General features: G+C 43.4%; 1 protein-coding gene across 1 annotated transcript in view; it reads left to right on the forward strand.

The window, feature by feature from the left end:
* The window catches only part of TADA2B (transcriptional adaptor 2B), a 32,621-nt gene extending 12,666 nt beyond the window's left edge, over positions 1 to 19,955 (forward strand). Inside the window, exon 2 of the mRNA XM_085642458.1 lies at positions 12,797 to 19,955. Coding sequence (XP_085498584.1) covers positions 12,797 to 13,789 — 993 coding nt within the window. The 3' untranslated portion in view covers positions 13,790 to 19,955. The remainder of the gene's footprint in view (positions 1 to 12,796) is intronic.
* Positions 19,956 to 20,835: the final 880 nt, after the last annotated feature.

Raw genomic sequence — 20,835 nt, forward strand, 5'->3', positions numbered from 1 at the left:
GCGGCCCTACACTGTACTTGTTTGACTCTCCAGCTTCGTATAATTTGAGACACATCGGCTGGCTGCTAGATTTCTGTTCTGCATACATTTCGGAATGGTCAAAACTTAGTCTGAACTTGAAGTAGTGTTCAGATCACCCGAGACAGGGAGGTTTGAGTGTACCCCATCTCCTGTACTACTGTCAACCCTGCCGTCTGTGGTATATGATCGAATGGTGCCTTGGAAAATATTCCATCTTTGGTGCTTTATGGAACAGAACCTAGCATTCATAGCCTTATGGAAAGTCCCCTGGGTTCCAAACAGATTAACATGTATGCTTCCTGCTCACCAGGACCACACTGGAGGTCTGGAACTATGTGAGCAGAAAGATGGGGCTGATCGTACTATCAGCATCTCCCCTCTGCTCCAGACATACTGTATTTAGAAGCTTTCCAGTGTGGGGGAAAGGACGGAGAATGCTTATTTTAGATTGCGTGATCTCTTTAGTATTAGAGAGGTTAGGTCTCTTTCAAGGAATTGAAAAAAGAGTACATGCTCACTGAATTTAGAGTGATTTGATATCTGCAGCTGCTCTACTGGGTGAATTATACTTAGTTTAGGAGAGGTCCGACAAAAGACCTACCAGTTTTTAAAAGGTCCTGTTGTGTCTGTCTCCAATGAGACAGCTGGTGGCTAGAATTTATAGTGCCTTAATTCAGCAGCCCTGAACTTCTAAATACCTGTGCCAGTTGCAAATTGAGAAGCAATTGGGCATCTTTTTTTATGCCTAAAATTGGTCTAGCAGTTTCCAAAAGTCGACCAACTTTGCTAGGCATACCAGAAGAAGGTGTAAGTAAATACGATCTTGTATTGAAGACACGACATGCTGTCATGGCTACATACTATGTGCCATCCTCTGGAATTGCCTGAAAGTGACAGCTAATTGGTCTGAGATTTTGTAAGCTGTTCAGTACATAATGAAATCGCCAGTACAACGTGGTCCAGAGACTATCTAGCTAGAAAACCAGTCCAGTAAACATACCGGCTACACTCAGCCATGACATGCTCTCATAAAATGAAACGTGTTTTGAATTATGCTTGTGCTGTACTTACTTCCTTGACGAAGTCCTGAGGGATGAAACTGTAATCGTGATGAAGAGAAGGTTGGATTTGCAAAATGTGTAGAACAAAATGATATGAACATAATAAATGCACAACAAATGTTGTGGTCCTTGTGAGCCCCTCGGCCTTGAGACAATTAATTGGATGACCAGCATGCTTGATAACCTATACTATTGGGCATGAAGTGATGAGCACGAAAAAAATCAGCAGCTCCACATACAATTAATTCTTTTTAGGTCCAAGCCTACCAGACAGCGCAGCTAACAATATCTTAGGGACATTCTGAAAGGTTCCCTGGGAATGGATTCTGCCCATTGCTTACCCTTGGCCTTGTGTTTTGTTACTTACATTTGCTTTTTTTTTTTACTTGCTGGCTTTGTTTTAGGCTGTTCAGCTTGAGGTCATCTCTCCCATGGAGCATAGCCTATTTACTGTATTTTCCATGAGTGCTCACTTCCTGTAAACAGGACTCTATATATTATTTTTATCTTGTCACATTTTCCATGCATTCAAAACAGAGGTCAGATGTTGGGCTCTGCCTTCCAACGGAGCATGCTGTTTACTTTTCTTTCTCTGACTTCAAAGCGAGAAGATTTATGTGACAATCTTGCTTTGAAAGGAAAGGCTTTTTTCTAGCACACAACAAAATTTAAATGTCTGTAAATTAACTGTGCAGGTATTTCAGAATTTGAAAAGCATAAATGGAGCACATTTTTTGTAATTCTAAAGTGTGGCAGAAACGAATATTTTAATATGAGAAAAACAAATTAATACACTAGGTGATGACATTTCCACACCAATTGTGCAGTGTATAATTTGGTCAGGAAAACAATGTGTGTGCAAATCTAATGGTCCTTTCATTTGAAAATCTGTTGTCTGTAATGGCAGTATACTACCACATCATGCATACTCCACTCTACTCTATCCCCCGCCATTCTACAACACACCACTCCACGATACTCCACTCTGATATACCACTCTACGACAATCCCTTCCACTCCACGACACTTCACTCTATGGCACTCCACTCTGCAACGCTCCACTCTATGAAAGTTTACTCCAGTGAACGCCACAACACTTCACTGCGATCTATGCCACTCCACTCCACGCTACTCCATTCTTTGCTTGTTTTAAAGGAACCTTTCGTCCTCAACTATGTATTTAAATGAAAAGTCCACATTCTCTGCAGGACGTGAATAGGCAGTGGTGGGACTATGTATGGTCTAGTAGGGAGATTGTATTGTGGAAACAGTGTCTGCCCTTAAAAAGCAGTAATTTAGGGAGTTGATTATTAAGAGTTGCACAGATGTTCATTTGGCCCGCCCACAGACCTTTGTAGAGGTAAGTAAATCAACACAATGGTTTATACCACATGAACAACCACACACCGTATTATTAAATTACCCCACTAGTTTTCTTTGTCTTACAGAATCACATGCCCGCATAGTGGGCACAGTGACAGAATGCTTGAAGCAGCCCGAACAGACTACACTGCTTTAGCACGCATGCCTTGGTGACGCCATCATTAGAACAATCACGTCTTTAGCACACATTTGTTCTGCGCGCAAGTCGTAATAACTTGCCATAGAATGGGGCCGGATTTTGGAATAGTTTAATTTACTGTTCCAACTCCAGCGTAATTGGGACTTTGTCCTACAGGACTTTTCCCAGTGGCCTGCCACACTGATGGGGACAGGAGGCAAGTGTGAGTGGTGGTCCGTGGAGGAGGTTTGAGGGCGATGCTGATCTATGAGGTAGTTGAATAATTCTCCATGGATGGGATTGCAGCTGAAGTAATGGTCTGTCCCTTCAATACCCTACCTTTTTTATTTTTTTAAATGTTATTATTTTATTTAAATTTTAATACAGAACACAAAGTAAAAAAGAGATCAGAGACACTGTTTTGATAAGATCTTAAGCATAACAATCATTAATACAGCCCATTAAGTATTCTGGATGCATCCCAGCACTATACTACATAACAGTGAACATTACGGGCCAAGAACCCCTATAGAACATATCAGAAACTGGTATCGCAGAAAGACATTCCCAATCAGGTATAGCATCTCAGCACAGCACCACATCGAATCAAGAAATTGTATATTGAAAAGACCTGTAATGATCACAAAAACCTTCACGGCTAGATCTATTCACCTGTCGACCCCATCGGGACCTGCTCTTGAGCAGGGGCTGCCTCACACACAGTCATGTTCTTTAGAAGTCAGGTAAGTTTTGTACAATTCCCAAAAATTCTTAGAGCGATTACGTGGGGGAAGTAATTTACTATAGTTTTCAGTCTGCGTACTGCAGTATACCATGTCTCTAGGCCAGCAAGCCATAGTGGGGGTCAGACCACAGGACCAGCAGATTGCCACCATACGTCTAGCCATAAGCAGCCCCATGTTGACGAGCCTTCTGTTAGATTCTGGCAAGTGCAGGGAGTATCCCAGTAGTGCTAGCATAGGGGCAGGATTTAGTGTTTCAGCCATGATGTCCCCTAAGGCTTTGAAAATCAAAACCCAGAAGCTAGCAATCCCCGGGCACAACCATGCCAGATGAAAAAGTCAGCCTGGCTAGCACCACAGCGCTTGCAATCGGAGGAATCTCTCAACCCGTATCTATGCAATCTGTCAGGGGTGTAACACACCCTGTTAAGGAATTTGAAGTGGATCAGCCTGTGGCGGCTGTTCAGGGATATCCTTTTCGTGCTCTCGCAACAATACTTCCAAATTCCATCATCTATGTCTTTTCTGCCGGGCCAGTCTAGCTTTAGTATAATGATTAGCCCGGTAGCTCTGAGATAATTTATACAACTTGGATACAAATGTGTGACGACGATTCCGTTTTTATCATAAGTGTAAGGGCGGGTACATAAGACAGCTCAACCAAGTCACTACCCTGGATCTCTTTAAGCGATTGCCTCATTCTATGGAATTGAAATCTATTAAGCAGCGTATCGGGAAGGTCCTGCGTCTCCACTTCATCCCATGTCTTCACAACGCCCTATTCGGAAACATATCTCCTATCGTTGTAATGTTTATGGCATTCAGGGCTCGAGTAACCCCCCTGTCTTTGCATGCAGGTAGCCAGCGAAACCACCCCAGAGGTGCCAACCGGGAGTATAATATGGCTCCGGCCTGCAGCTTCAGTAGGTAATGTCAGGCATGTACGGTCAAATTGATTGAATCTAGAATACCGGTTCTGTGATCAGGTGGGTTGAATAAGATTGCTGGCAGAGGAAGCGGTGTTGCAACTACTTTCTCGATCTGTATATGTGGTGAGCTTTGCACGACCCTATAGTACAGGTTAAGGTCCGGAGTGCCTAATCCCCCCCCCATGTTATATGGCAGTGTAAGTATATCCCATCAGACCCGGGCATGTTTCTCGGCCCAAGCCAGCCTGAGTAGCAGGGATGTGAGCGTTTGAAAGAAAGAGCTAGGGAGGACCATCGGGATGTTAGCAAATAGGAACAAGAACCGGGGCAGCACAACCATCTTCATGATGGAGACCCTGCCAAGTAATGATAAAGGTAAACGGATCCAACATGCTACTTCATCTTCTAGTTTGCTAACTGCAACCCCATAGTTGTCTCTGAATACCACCTCCGAATCAGTGTGAATCTTGATCCCCAGATAACGCACCGATTCCGTTGTCCATTGCAGGGGGAATTCAGGGGCAAATTGAATGGTGTTGGGGGTGAGTGGGAATATGATCGATTTGGTCCAATTGACCTTAAGGCCAGACATTGCGTCAAACTTGACAACTTCGCGCAATACGGGGGACAAGGTCTGTTCAGGGTCCCTGATATAAAGCAGCGTGTCGTCCGCATATGTGGATATGACCAGCTCGTACCAAGGGAAACGTATACCCCTTTGTCTGTGGTACTCCCGCAGCGCACAGGCCAGCGGCACCGCTACCACTGCATAGAGTATAGGGGAGAGCGGGCATCCTTGCCGAGTGCCTCTAGTGATACGTATTGTGTCCGTGACCATGTCGCCAATCTTTTTTCTGGCAGTTGGGTTATTATAAAGGACGCCTACCTTTTGTAGAAAGATGCCCCCCAGTCCCAATCTAGCCAATACGTGGTTCATGAAAGTTCATTCGACCGAATCGAATGCCTTCTCCATATCAAGAAACACGGCGATTGCTTGCACATCTTGCCTGGTATGTTAAATTGCGCCGAAAACTGTTCTTAAATTGTACTTCAAATTTCTACTAGGAACAAATCCAGCTTGCTCCGGGGCGGCAAGCAGCGGAACGAGCGAAGTCAAGCGGTTAGTCAGTATTTTAGCATGCAATTTTGTGTTGACATTCAGCAGCAACAATAGGCGATACGACACATACTCTGTTGGGGATTTATCTGGCTTCAGTATGGCTACAATTAGTACCTCCCCATAGATGCTGGCATCTGACCGCTTCCGCTTATCTCTTCGAACAGAGTGCTCAAGTGTGGAATAAGTAGGTCTTTAAATTCATTATAAAAGGATACCGTTAGTCCGTCCACACCTGGAGCACTGCCAGCCCTCATCCTTGACAGCGCTGCCACTATCTCCTCTTGTTTTAGTGGGCGCAAAAGATATTCCCGGTGCGTGTTAGTCAGCCAAGGAAGTTTGATGTGCGCTAAGTGATCTAAAATCTCTGTCAAGTCACTCAGTTCTAGAGGCATATAGTGTAGTATAGTCGAAATCTGTTTGCAATTGCTGTTAGATCCGTGATAGGTACTCCTAACTCAGCATTAATTACTGCCACCCCCGCTGTCTCCCTATGCTTTTTTTAACAGAGAGGCCAGAATCGAGTCTGGACGCTAGCCTTCTTCAAACGTGCGGGCCGTCGCATATTTGTCTAAGTGTTTCAGTTCTGAGTCTGCTATTTCATGGTACTCTTTTAGCATCTCTTGGAATTCCTCCTGCAATTTTTCATCCGCATCTGCGAGGAACCTACATTCCAGCGCCGTTAGTGTCCCTTCTAGGTCTGTGAGTCTTTTTCTCAGCGCCCGAAGGACGCCGGAGTGTTAAGTCATAGTAATGCCCCTAATGTAGACTTTGAAAGTTTCCCAAACCACTGAGAAGGAATGAACCGACCCTATATTGTGCTCAAAGAAAGTTTATATCGCTTCAGAGATTTCAGATTTAAAAGTGGGGTCTAATAATGAGATGGGGGGGGGGGGCTGAAGCGCCAAGTTTAAGGCGGGACATGTTTACTTGGAGTCTCCAAGACCAGCAGCACCGGAGAATGGTCAGAGAAGGTGCGCGGAAGCACTACGCAGTCCCGGACCTGTGCATACAGGCTCGTGGAAGCCAGCCAATAGTCAATTCTAGTGTGTAGGTTGTGATAGGAAGATTAGTGTGTATATCCCTCCCCCTTTCAGAGATCTCGATCTCCAGACATCGTGTAAGTCTAGCTGCGTCATCGCCCCAATCAATACTCAGGCAGTTGCTGTGAGACTCCTGTCCGGGCCTCTAGACGTATCCAAATGCGGATCTAATACGCAACTAAAATCCCCGCCCCATAACTGGAAGGCATTCCCATAGCTCTGCATCTTTTCCATTATCATTCCATAGAACTTGGGGTTATCATACTTTGGACCATATATTTTGACTACGATCAAATCCAGCCCTTTCCTGCAGCATCTCGACATAACATATCTCCCCTCTGAGTCTGATTCTAATGGCTCCAATCGTAGTCCTGTCTTTGGGTAAACCCAGGTAATCACGCCTCCGGCATGAGACGAGAATCCCGCTACGTGGACATTACCCATCAGCCCACTGCAAGTAAGCATTCTACTGTTGATTGGCAAGTGCGACTCCTGCAATATCAATATTATGTCTGGTGAGGTTAGCCAGAATCTTCCTCAGCTTTCTATTATCATTCAGGACTCTAACATTCCAGGTCAAAGTGTTAATCCTACTAGTTTGCATCAGCCCCAAGTGATAAAGAGAAGTGCCAGTGTTCATGCAATGCTAGTGTCTGGGTGTCGTCTCGCGCGGTCATGTGATGGGGTGACCTATTCAAGAATTGGACTGTTATTTCTGTGACTGAGGTATAACTTTTAGCGTGTCTGAGTTCCCCCTCCTCCCACGCCATCCATACCCCAACTCTGCGCTGGCGGAAAACCCCTAACAAACCCTTTACTTCAACAATATAATCATAAACGATTATATCAAACAACAAATGCAAACAAAAAAATTCCAGTTTGTGGGTCACACTCATTGGCAGATGTTGCCTGAGCCCTGTACTCTTTAATGCACCAAGTGTGTCGCTTAGTCCGTTCGCCATCCTGCTTATAGTGTGCTTCATGCCCGCTTTGCTACAGCAGCATGGTATGACTTGAATCTTAATATGCGGGTCAATCTTTACGCAACCTGTCACACCGTTATTTATACAACGCTAAGCAACTGCACAGTACCCTTTCAGCTGCTAAGAGCCATTCACATCTCACTACGTTTACGCCAACTGCTCCTCTGAGTTTACTCAATTATAACATTTCCCGCTACCCCCACCAGACAACATTTTAACTGGCAAGGATATGAAAACCGCATTCAGTCCTGCTCCTCTAGTCCACTTCCATTAGCACCCTCATAAATCGGTGAGGCAGTATGGTGGGCTCTGTCCTTTGCCCATTCCTTCAGGGCTTTCTGCAGGATTGTAGGGTCGGTAAAGATGCGGGAGCGCCCCTGTCTGTTGACTCGCAACCTTGCTGGATATAACATCGCGTAGTCCAGATTTTGTTGACGTAATGGACTGTTCCCATGAGGCACAGGGTCAGACTGATTTGCATATGGCCATGTCTGAACTGGGGTGGTGGAGTGAGCTAAAGAATGATGATGGATTAAACCCAGATCAGTTGACTTGGGGTGAGTGTTTGATTTGCTCAAACGCTCCGTCCATCATCCCCTTTGGTATCGCTTTGTTCGCCCTAAGTTGGCAGGGTATTCCCAGACGTGTGTCCCTTGCTCACTTTGCCACTGGATTCAAGATAGCCTGGCTGAAGAGGGTTATGAACCCGAAACCGGTCCCAGGATGCTTGTTTCCGGTCCATGGAAGACATGGCTTGGCAGTTCGGGCTGGACTGTTCCCATGAGGCACAGGGTCAGACTGATTTGCATATGGCCATGTCTGACCTGGGGTGGTGGAGTGAGCTAAAGAATGATGATGGATTAAACCCAGATCAGTTGACTGGGGGTGAGAGTTTGATTTGCTCAAACGCTCCGTCCATCATCCCCTTTGGTATCGCTTTGTTCGCCCTAAGTTGGCAGGGTATACCCAGATGTGGGTCCCTTGCTCACTTTGCCACTGGATTCAAGATAGCCTGGCTGAAGAGGGTTATGAACCCGAAACCGGTCCCAGGATGCTTGTTTCCGGTCCATGGAAGACCTGGCTTGGCAGTTCGGGCTGGACTGTTCCCATGAGGCACAGGGTCAGACTGATTTGCATATGGCCATGTCTGAACTGGGGTGGTGGAGTGAGGTAAAGAATGATGATGGATTAAACCCAGATCAGTTGACTGGGGGTGAGTGTTTGATTTGCTCAAACGCTCCGTCCATCATGCCCTTTGGTATCGCATAGTGTGCTTCATGCCAGCTTTGCTACAGCAGCATGGTATGACTTAAATCTTAATATGCGGGTCAACTGCACAGTACCCTTTCAGCTGCTAAGAGCCATTCACATCTCACTACGTTTACGCCAACTGCTCCTCTGAGTTTACTCAATTATAACATTTCCCGCCACCCCCACCAGACGAGATCTTAACTGACAAGGATATGAAAACAGCATTCAGTCCTGCTCCTCTAGTCCACTTCCATTAGCACCCTCATAAATCGGTGAGGCAGTATGGTGGGCTCTGTCCTTTGCCCATTCCTTCAGGGCTTTCTGCAGGATTGTAGGGTCAGTAAAGATGCGGGAGCGCCCCTGTCTGTTGACTCGCAACCTTGCTGGATACAACATTGCGTAGTCCAGATTTTGTCCACGTAATTGCTTTTTCAGTGGCGCAAATTGTCTGCGCGCCTCCTGCACACGGGCCGTAAATTCCGGATAGAGTGAAATGACAGACCCCTCATATTGCAGTGATTGTTTCTCTCGGGCCACTTTCAGCGCCGCATCTCTGTCCCTGTAGTTTAACAATTTAGCGATGATAGGCCTCAGTGCTGCTCGGGAGGGGGGGGGGGGGGGGGGTCCCAAAGAGCGATGCGCACACATTACTACAAACATCATAGAGAATGTTTTGTGCCCCAGCAATGTCCACAAATAGTTCCATATTGCCACATTGGTGGACTCTGGAAGGTCCGTCATTCGTATGTTGCTTCTATGGGAGCAGGCTTCTAAATCCTCTGCCTTATCCCGTAGAGTCTACAGCAATTTTCCCATTTGCTTCTGCTAGGAGTCTAATTCTGTCTGGGCTTCCTCTACTTCCGTGACCCTTCATTCCGTCATGTCTTGCCTTCCTGCTTGCTTATCCATGCGTTCTGTCAAGCGGTCCGTGCGTTGCGCTATGGAGTCAATGTTACTGTCAATAGTGACAAACTCTTTTGCAAGCTGTTTTGCATCGCGGCTAGCATGGAGCGGATATCTCCTTCCAAAGGATCTGGTTCTTCTGCGTGCACATTCAGGCCCTCTTCTGGATCCTCCTCACGAGCCTAGATTTGCGCTGTTCGAAGTGGAGTTTTGGCTGCATCTTATCAACCTTTCCCATGGTCACTGCGGCAGAGTTTCTGCTGCTCCTCCAGTTGCGTCCCCGTGCACCCAACCAGGCCTCTACGTCACACCACTATGCTTCACAGCTATCTGCCGCCACTGATTTCACCAAGTGGTAGTGACTGTGGCCACCAGTAGGTACAACGTCGTATTGAAGTCCTATCCGGAGGAGGCCACCCAATACTATTTCCGTTTGGTATAAGCACTATCAACACTCCAGACACGATGGTCGTCTCCAACACACCAGCTCTGCCTCAGGCAATCCCCGTTGGCAGTGTGGCTGAGTGACTTCTGTCCCAACAGCAGCGTCTCGTATATTCCAGCTAGTATCCAGTTCCAAGTTCAGCTAGTGGCGTATTGTTCACCAGTTCCCCACCGCGTCGCATAAATGTCAGCCAAATGTAGTTTGCCGTCGCGTGGTCAGTTATGCGCTGCTATTTATTATGCGCTAATGGTTCACTGATTGGTTTAGATGTTGGGCTGAGGATGCCAGAAGTCCGCCTCTGTGTGGTGTGGGTTATAAAACATATCCCCTGTTCTCGACTGGATGGCTTTCTTAAATGTCCGCCCGCGCAAACTGTCTGCCCAGGGAAGAGGACTGTAACGAATATGCTGTCAACTCAGGAGAGAATGTGAAAGCCCCAAGGACAGTTCACACAGCCAGACAGTCGTTTAGTGAAGGTACGGTGGTGCAAAGTGTCTTTGGTTAGAAGCCAGGCACTGGCCGTGTTAGCTGAGCAGCAGAAATCTGCTGTTATCTGTTTATAGATAGTTCACCTCACCTCAGCTTTGCAGTGCGGATCGCTTTCGTACATGCATCAGCGTAGGTTCCAAAATGACCGCGCCCGGCCATCCTGCGCTCTCTCAGGCCGAGGAGTAGCTGCAAGACGGGCCGGAGGAGAGGGAAGGATCTCGAGTCAGCGGTATCTTGCGCAGCCAGGCGCGACACCTCACTTTGCCAGGCTACGCATAGTCTTTACCAAAACCCGGGCCTCTCCTTAAGCATCTCGTCTTCAACCCCGCGAAGTGCGATGCTTGGCACTCCGCGGCAGGGGCTCCAGCAGCGATCATTACCTGACGTTGCCTAGCCGCACCTCCGCAGTAGTCTGGCACTTTCCCCAGACCTCCGAGGTAGCAGGTACGGAACGCTGTGTTATGGACGACGGCACAGGTGGTATTTTTTATGTTTTCCGCTTGCAGGTTCTCTGGAGGGAGTGGTGACTAGGCCTGGGCGGTAAATTCCGTTCGCGGAATTTGCGTAATTTCGCGTTCCGCGGAGAACGCGAAATTGCCCAAAAATCTGCGTTCCGCAACTTCGCGAAATTTTTTGCTTGTTCGCGTTCTCAATATGCGTGTTCGCGAGATATTTCACCCCGAGCACGCAAGCAGCGATCACGAACAGGAAAAAAGTATCGCGAACAAGCAATTCCGCGTGTTCGCGGAATTTCTGCATGTTCGCGGAGATTTTTTACCATTTCGCGGAGATTTGCGTAACGCGGTTCCGCAAATTCCGCCCACCCCTAGTGGCGACCCCTCGCTACCTGCCAGTTATCTGCTCGCGTCTCTGCTCCAGGCAACGAGGCCCAGGGTTGAGCCTCCTCATCGGTCTGCAGCTCTGATGTTTGTAGGTTGTCGAGGCGGGTACAAAATGGCGCGTTATGTTCTTGCGCACTCCGAATCAGATGGCTACTTATGATCTTTCAAGTGGTCAGCACATGTGACAGATAAATGTAGGACGAAGCTCTCAAACTATGCGGCCATCTTGGGCCCAGGCAAGCCCCGCCCCTCTCCTTTCAATATTCTTCCTACCTACCACCTTAGACTAGCAAGTCTGTGCATCTGAAAAATGGGTGGGATGGGACATTACCTGAGAGTTTGGAACAGCCATGTGGTGTTTGGTGGGGTTGTCCATGTGGACATGTCAACTTCCTGTGATATTCCACTGAAGGGAAAGTGGCTGATGCTCCTGGGCTTGGGAGGTTAGACGGTGGAAGTGCACATTTAAAGGGCACACCACTGGACAGGGAGAAAGATGAGGGAGTGGTCTTTCTGAGGGCAAAGAAGGAAACAACCTGGAACATGAGTGTACACTGTATTCTGGAAGCCGTGGTGTTTTTTTTTATGGGGGTTGGATTTCTGGCAGCTGACCTGCTACTGTCAAACCTCTTTTATTGTCAGGAAGCAGATGGTTTAATCGGAGGTCTGCTGCCCTCTTGCTGGTGGAACAAATCAAACCAGGATGGAACCGGACTTCATGGCAGAACACAGTACCCATAACCCCTAGAAATGGCGTAGAGCTCTGACAAAGAAACGAGAATTCTAAAATGTCTGGTTGTTGCTGCTTTCTATAAGAACGTTCTGGCCAGTTCTTGTTTTTAGGAGAAGAGTCCTTTCTGTTCGGTGAGTTGCACCCAGTGCTAATTTATTGAAACTGGAAAGCACAATGTAATCTTTTAGTTCCATCAAATCACAGTCTGAGTTCTGTACTCCTGTAGGAGTAGCATTATGTATTGGATATGTGCAAGGGAGACCTAAATTGCGTAGCCAAATAGTGAAAGACCTTTTTAGAATAGTCTAGTTAAGTGCATCATCACTTTTTAGATTGTTTTGTGTTATAAAAGTGCACTTAAATACTTTTAGAACAATACCTAGCAGCGGCCATAAATATAAAAGAAATACTTTTTTTTGAGGCGGTAATGGCCAGTGCTTCGAGGGAGAAGCCGTGCTTTACCAGAAAGCCCTGGTTGTAGACCGCTGTAGCAGGACTAGTATTCATCGTATTTCAGCTTCTCTTCAGATCCGTAGGTGAACAATGTGTAAGGGGTCGTGAAACCATGCATGAGCATGCTACATGGTATCAGAATGTTGTCACCACATATTTGTTTGCTGTCCTTGGGCTATTCTAACAAACAGTTCAGAGTAAATCCATGAATCAAATTTTTCTGTTAATTGGTGCCAAATGTTTGTGCTAATATACACCTTCTTTGCCCTCTCTTTGTTATAGGAGGATATGGCAGCCCACGTCGGTGCCTCACGAACTCCACAAGAGGTAATGGACCATTATGTAAGCATGTACATCCATGGGAATCTAGGGAAAGCCTGCATTCCTGATACTATCCCTAACCGGGTGACTGACCACACGTGTCCTAGTGGCGGTCCTCTTTCCCCCAGCTTGACCTTACCTCTGCTTCCTTTAGACATAACTGTCACTGAGCAGCAGCAGTTAGCTTATATGCCACTTCGGGATGACTATGAAATTGAGTACGATAATGAAGCAGAGACTCTTATCAGTGGACTTTCTGTGAACTATGATGACGATGATGTTGAAATAGAATTAAAACGGGCCCATGTGGACATGTATGTCAGGAAACTAAAAGAGAGGCAAAGACGAAAGTGCATCGCCAGGGATTATAATTTGGTTCCTGCCTTTTTGGGGAAGGAAAAGAAGGACAAGGAAAAGCCTGCAAAACGTAAAATTTCAAAAGAGGAGAAGGAGCTTAGGTTAAAATTGCGACCTCTTTATCAGTTTATGTCCTCAAAGGAGATTGAAGATTTCTTTGAAAATGTTCATAAGGAGCGCATGCTTCGAACAAAGATCCGCGAACTGCAGCGTTATCGAAGGAATGGAATCACTAAGATGGAGGAGTCTGCAGAGTATGAAGCTGCCAGGCATAAACGGGAAAAGAGGAAGGAGAACAAAAGCTTGGCCAATTCCAAAAGAGGGAAGGAAGAGGGCAAAGATGGAGAATTTTCCTCCATTGAGAATTTGACTGGTTTTGAATTGTTGTCAGATAGAGAAAAGGTGCTTTGCAGTACTTTGAACCTCAGTCCTGCTCGCTACTTGACTGTAAAAACTATAATTATTAAGGACCATCTTCAAAAAAGACAAGGTATACCATCTAAAAGTCGCCTTCCTAGTTATTTGGACAAAGTTCTTAAGAAAAGGATTTTAAATTTTCTAACAGAAAGTGGTTGGATATCCAGAGATGTATCGTGAAGGCTATGTTGTGGGGACACAATGGCCATAAGCACAAAAGGTTCATCTTCCAACAGTTTACTTCCATCTCCAATTGTGTTTCACATTTTTAAACACTGGAGAAGATGTTATTTTTCTTGCTGTTCAAAAATGTAGCAGTTTGTAAATATGCAAACATAAATACTATACATGTTTGACTTCCATAAGTTAAAAAAAAAACTCTCTCCAAATTAACCTAATGTAAAAGATACGATTTGTAGTTGTTTTTGCACAAATGAAATTTTTATAAAAAAAAAAAAATGTTGATTTATTGCTACTTGTTATTTGTGTTTTGCTGCTGTTCGTACAACTTGCATTTCGAGGAAAAAAAAGATCTTGCAGTGATTTTTAGCAAACGTTGTAGTTTGTTGTTTTGAAACGTATTTCAATTTCCCCATGGAATATTATATTCTCTATAAAACACACATTTGTTTCAGAAACCTAGTCTTTTTCCCATTCAAAGCCATCTTTTCGAATTTCATACTTTAAAACAAATGCTGGTTTAAAGTTAATGAATACAAATTCATTTTGGCTAATCCCATATTATAAAGTAATTACTGATTTACTTCACAGGCTACAATTACTATTGTAAAAGCATTCATGTCAGAAACTTAGTTTATTACCCATTCATCGCCAACATAGCTATCTTTACTACTTTAATAAAAATGTTGGTTTAATGTTGGCGAATAGAAATTCATTTTGGCCAATCTCACATTGTAATGTAATTACTGCTTTACTTCACAGTTTACAAGTGCTATTATATTTAGATTAATGACCAAACAAGATTTTTTTGAATCCTTAGACAAGAGCAAAAGCAAAATTAAAAAAATATACAGGTAATCCTGTTTTCTGGCTCTTATATTCAGGCTTATAGCTTGGCCTTCTTGGCCTCAATGTTTTTATGCTACTTAAAGAGGAAACACTTTGACAGCCATCTCCACCTACCTGCACACGTTTTCTTAGATTGGCTCCTATTTGTGTTCAAGGCGATAGAACAAATATTGCACTTCAATCTGGGCGTGTGCTTTCACTGCCATTCCTCATTAGAGGAGACCACTATCTACAACTGTGGATTACTGAATGTTATTAATTCCATAATACGATTCTTGCTCTGTTGCTTCAATATCAGAATTGTTTTAACTTTTGAGTGATTGAAGGGAAACCGATGTTAATAATTTGGGTATAGTGACATAAAATACATTTGTATGCGATGAATTCAAAGGTATTATCAGGAACATCAGGCATGGCTAGACCTCCTTTATCTACATTGGAACCCTGTGTTAGGTGCTTCAATGGTATCCGCACCCCTTGCGTTTCTGGGAGTCTTCAGAACTGCTGGAACAGGCTCCTCAGCCAGGGACCTATGAAGTTCTCCTCACTAGGCCTGTGGCAGCCATAGTGTCTGGATATCAAAAGTTTGATTGATTTACTAGAGTGGGTTGATGGTTAGAACTTCCAAAAGCCAAGTCATCTCTGCGCTGTTAAATATCACACCTAAATTTGGCAAAAGAATTGCGGTTTTAGGGTAGTTTGCTAGAAGATTCAACGCTAAGTTCAGACTTCCTTAAGATGAAGGTTCTATCATATCTCTTCAATCTGTCCACCTTCCCATAACTACCCAAACCTAATCATGCATAGTGTTGGCACTCAGAAGAAGTAGAGACTCGTTAATGTAATTTCTTATCCTTTGTATAGGAGTTAGAACAAACTCCATCTACAGGAAAAAAGTTATGCGTGTATTAAGACTACTTTGCTATATTAAACTGTAGCATATAGCTGTTGAAGGGCCTGACCAAGTTACTCTGACTGATACGCTAACTGACATTCTGATCAAGGTAGGCCCTTGACCATGTACTTGAAGAATAAATATTTTGCATGGCTATTTAGATGCCAACAAGAATCTGATATGCCAGTCCGATTTGTCCTCTTTCAGCTTGAGTTTGGCACCTTATGGTTGCACACCAAGATTAAGATAACTGTTGTGGTTTCTTTGAGGAGATACCAGTGTATTTGCTGCTCCAGCAAGCCTCTTCTCTCCAGGGTGTCATAAGCTGTCAATGCATATTATATGAACTCCACCATAGGTGAACAAAGAAATTCTCTGGTGCTGGCCCAAATAGCATCTCTGAATAGGAAGGGCTTTCCATCTGCTGTGGAGGTTTGCGACACGTCACAGTTTTCATTTCGCTACCCTCAACGCCACCACTGCATGGTTGGGCATCTGCGTTGAGAAGTCTTCCCATCCTGATATTAGGGTATGTCTTAGTTAAATTCATCAGTTGCGGCACTGAAAGAGAATGGGTCTACATTATCCCTGTTGGCCCCTGCCAGAGTTGTGGTTGTAGGGTAAACTCCAAGTAGAAATCTCCTTACTCTGTGCAGATGCATTGTTTTCCTTTGTCCCACTCATCTCTGCATCTATGTTGAGTTTTAGTCAGTAAGGTCCCATCTTCCTAACAGTCTGAAGCTGAAGGCAATTGCTTCAGGGATTTTAGCCTTATGGAGAGCAAGAGAGTTAGTCTACACTAACTTTAACTTTGTGAAGTTTTCTTTTAACACACAGGACTGAACACACGCACTAGTTTTGCTTGTAGGGAATGGTGTTATTGATGTAAGCTTTTGGAAAGAAATTACATTTTTCTACCTACTTACTAGATTGAGGTGTGGGCATAAAAAAGTTCAGACAGCTGCAGCAGACTAGTTTTGTCAGCACAGTTGTACGGTGACAAAACGTTTTGAGTTCTGGAGAAAACAAGCACACCACTGTTTTAACTTCAGACCCCCTTGGAATAACGTTTGCACATGTTTTCCCATTGGCCCTCTCATTCCTTTATTGATTTGCAAATTTCGAGTAGCTATGCATGCCCAGTGGTTCTCGTCATCTCAGTAGTTTCTGATTCTTAGATCTGTGGGAGTTAAGGAGTACTACAGAGTGGAATCCCCTGTTTGAGAAGAAGGGCTTAGTCCTCTGGCTTTTCCTTTAGGGGTTGGAGTTTAGCCTTCCTTTTTTTCCTGCTTTCTAGGGGCATTCCATTGTATCAAGATTTCACAGGTCATCAAGGAGCAATTCTCCATGCACCAGTACAAAATGATATCACGAGTGGCTAATACTATTTTCAACACGTATAAATATCCATGCAACAAACATATGGTTTCTCACACACGAATAGAACAATATTGAAAAGAAAGATTCAAGCATTTTTTTCAAAAATGAGTTTATACCATGGAGGTTGTGCAGTATTACTTAAGTATAATGTATTCATATTTTGTTTTTATTGAATGTTGTAATTATTTCTGTGAATTGTAGTGCTCGTAAGTCCAGATCAGAACATTGATTTATGTCCCCATTTATTCAATGTTTGTGTGTTCACAGAGCAATCAATTAAGTGGTATTTGTATAGCGTGGTTAATCACCCTGAGGGGGTATCCAGGTGCTGTGCTGCAGGTATCCGTTGAAGAGCCAGGGCTTGAGTCCCTTCCTGAAGTGGTTCAGCGAGTGTGCGGAGGTGGAGGGTGATCCAGGCTTTGGCAGATGAAAGTAAATGGACATTACAAGAAATAGCTTGAAATCACTGTCATGCTCTGACAGGTTTTCTTCTTGCTCCGATTTAGTGACCAAATAGGAGTGGATAATTTAGATCCCATGCTCGTTAAATCCTGTACTCCACAGGTGGCATGGCTAATGGATTCCAATGCTGATGTTAGAATACCTTTTTTGAGTCAAAATACTTAGCCAAGTTGTTTACTGTTTTTTTGTCCGCTCTCTGCATGAGCATTTTAGGGATGTTTGTCCCATGACTCTTTATATGTTATTTCTAAGGGAAGCCCTTAACCTGAGAGAATTGCATGATATTTCACTTAGGTGGTGTTAGCATTTCATGCAATATCAACATTGCTTTGGAAGTATGATTGACTTCAACCATCTGGCATAGCTTTTTTTTAACATTTTGATTTCAGCCACAGGAATGATGTCGAGAAGGCTGACAGCTTTTAAGCTTAAAGTATTGTCTAATGTTCTGTTTAATTGAACGTTCTCTGTATCTAACTGCCAGCTGATATTGCCCTCAGGCTGGGAAATCTAAATATTCCAGGATATAAAAAGACGATTTGTACCCATTTCTAATATGGGTATTTTGAAAGCTGAGAATTATCGGTGATAATCACTACCTGCTCAGCACAGTAAAAAATCAATAAGTCGGTCAATGCAGAAATGAATGGTTGCTTCATTTTGATCTCTTGGTGGCGTTTTTAAAGTTGATCAATAACTTTCTCTCTATTGGATTCCCTACATCCTGGCCTTATGAAAGTGAGTGTAGATTAATAACTTGCAGCAAGAGGATTGAATTTTCAGAGCTTTTTTGTGAGAAATGTAAGCCCTGATTGGGTGTAAATTATTCCTGAGTTCACAGACTGCCTTCACCAAGAATTTGGTTGTGGCTTGCTCCTAAATGTCCAGCAGTAATACCTGCTTGTTCAGACTACATTCTCAAAACATTTATCTGTAAGTAAGCATACTCGTAGATTTCATGAGTAATTAAGTCTTATGTCTGGAGTAAGTATACGCATAACGTGGTTTGTGAATTTGATGTGTAAATTCAGATATCATTCGAAACGGGTGTTATACAGAAATTCTCATACAAAAAGCTCTGTGGACCAGGCCCGCACTAACGGACCCAGTAGGCATTGGTTTATGGACTGGGCAGAATTGTTTTTGAAATTGTCTATTTTCACATGTCCACAGCCCTAAAGTTTTGAACCTGGACTCGCAAATTGAATAAAATAAATATTTTATTACGAAATGTCCCATGGCACAAAAAGGGATGTACTATCTGCATCACTCTGAAAATTACTTCCTTTTTATTCAGGTTTAAGCAAATCTATATCATCAAGATTTCTGGAAAAAGAGTTGGCCTTCGTTCCAAGGTAGCAGTGTGAAAAATGCATTTTAATGGTTTAGGCTTGCTCAAACCAGCAGTGCTTAGTGCAGCAACTCTGCCATAAATGACAATCTTGACTTCCTGCTGTCCTTCCGTGGGCATGTTTTCTAATGCATCATGCTGGCTGTATTGTCAAAATGAGTGGGCTGATTTTTTTAAAATATATGTATCGCCGAAACGCGTAGACTGCCCCCTTGTTGCAATGGTGATGAAATAAACTCGTTTGAAAACTGGCCGCCCGAAAGTGCCGTCTATGATTCCCTAAGACTTGGAATAAGAAAATAGTGGGATTGTGGAGAAATACATAATTTTTTTATTTTTATTTTTATTTTGCAGAAGTGGAATACAGCTCTATTGTCATCTAGGTTTGCCCCAGGTGCTGCTATAATGTATTAACTTTAAATTGCAATATATATATTCCATTACAGAGCGTGAATTGTCATAATACACATGTTCTCTTCACATCTCATCTGTGAAGTAACAAAGCAATAATGTGGGTTTTACTAATGAAATTCTGCATTGCACCTACCATTGTTAGTAAAATAGTCTGGAAAATTTGTACGATAACTTTATAAATCTCAGGAAATGTTTTCAAATGTGAAGCTAGCAAAGTTTTCTCTATAGAATATTTATTGGTTTCTGCCCTGTTCATCTTTTTCTTTGTCTCTTGACTGATCTCAGCCAGCTCTTTAGCACTACATTAAAACTACCTACGAGAATGGCCACAATTTCAGTGTTCGTGTGTGTTGTTTCTTTACACAATTTATTTTTTAAAAGTACGGTATAGAAAAACAGAAGTGTGGGAAATGAGCGGTCTTGTAAAAGAAGCCATACTAGAAGAGGTCTAACCCAAACAATATCAATGCCATAGTTGTGGGAAATATCAAAATGTGTACATGAAGAACTGGAACTAAAGTACTAGTGGCATGTCTATGCATCAGTTGTAACATTACTTTTGTAACCTATTTTAAAGTGTACTCTGCTTGATAGAATTATTTACGTAGTTTTTTGATAATTAATAAAAACTACAATGCTGGTATGGTGTTTGCTCACACACTCGCGTAACTGCACAAACATTAAGAAAACTATATGATAATAGTAAAATAAACCTCATAAAAGAATTGACTCATGGGAGAGTTACAAACGTTCAAAATAGTTTGCTGTTATTACTCTTGCAAGTTTTTAAATAAAAACATTTAAATATTTGAAAAGTTTTGGTACTTTATCTAATTGGTTTTTTTTCCACATAAATTGTGAGTTTTGGTTTTCAGACTCTTTGTGAAAGAGCAGATCTTCAGCTACTAGTATGTTTAATGTTTTCAAAACTTTCAGTGAACAGTTGTGCATGTGTCCCTCTGAAACCACTAAGGTGGGTTACGTGCTATCTACCAAATTGAATGGTGGGTCCAAATGTTCTCAAAAATTGCCTTTCAGAAGCAGCCCTTCAACATCACTCAAGAACTAAATAAAAGCAGTACAGCTTATATGTATGCAGTTGAATATTGGCAATTAGCTGTATCTTTTGGCTTCTGCCAATGTATAGAAGGAACGCAACCCGTGTAACCAATTGTTCAAACGTTTCTCCCATTAAATGTCTCTTCCATTGAGGCTGATACCTTTGGTTAATTTTTCACCAGCGTGGGACCTATAGTTTGAATTTCAAGAGGTTTTACATCAAAGACTGATACTCCTGCCATCAGTTAATGCTGGGTTTGAAAAATGCAGGCTCCTTGCTGTGGTGGCTCCCCTGTTAGTGTTGTGCCTTTTCTATTTATGGATAGCTTTGTGTTCTTTAGTGAAACATAAGGTACCTATTGCCTTTGGAATGTGAGATCTGTGTGTAGCACAGAGAGGGTGGACTCCTTTTTAAGCCACTTTTCTGACTGATCTATGCTAGCTTGCTTGCTTACTGATTAAGCAGCTGTTCTACTTTAGACACTCCAGAAGGCATAATGTCCCCTGATTGTGAGCGGCTCTGGTGCTGCTTGTTTAAAGGGTGCATATAGGATAGCTGGCTCTTCTTCTTTTTTTTTTGTTTTTAAACCGATTTTTATTGAGGTTTAGTAAACATACAGTTAAATCTGTGGTCGT

This window comes from Triturus cristatus, chromosome 2_2, assembly GCF_964204655.1.
Source record: "Triturus cristatus chromosome 2_2, aTriCri1.1, whole genome shotgun sequence".
NCBI lineage: Eukaryota > Metazoa > Chordata > Amphibia > Caudata > Salamandridae > Triturus > Triturus cristatus.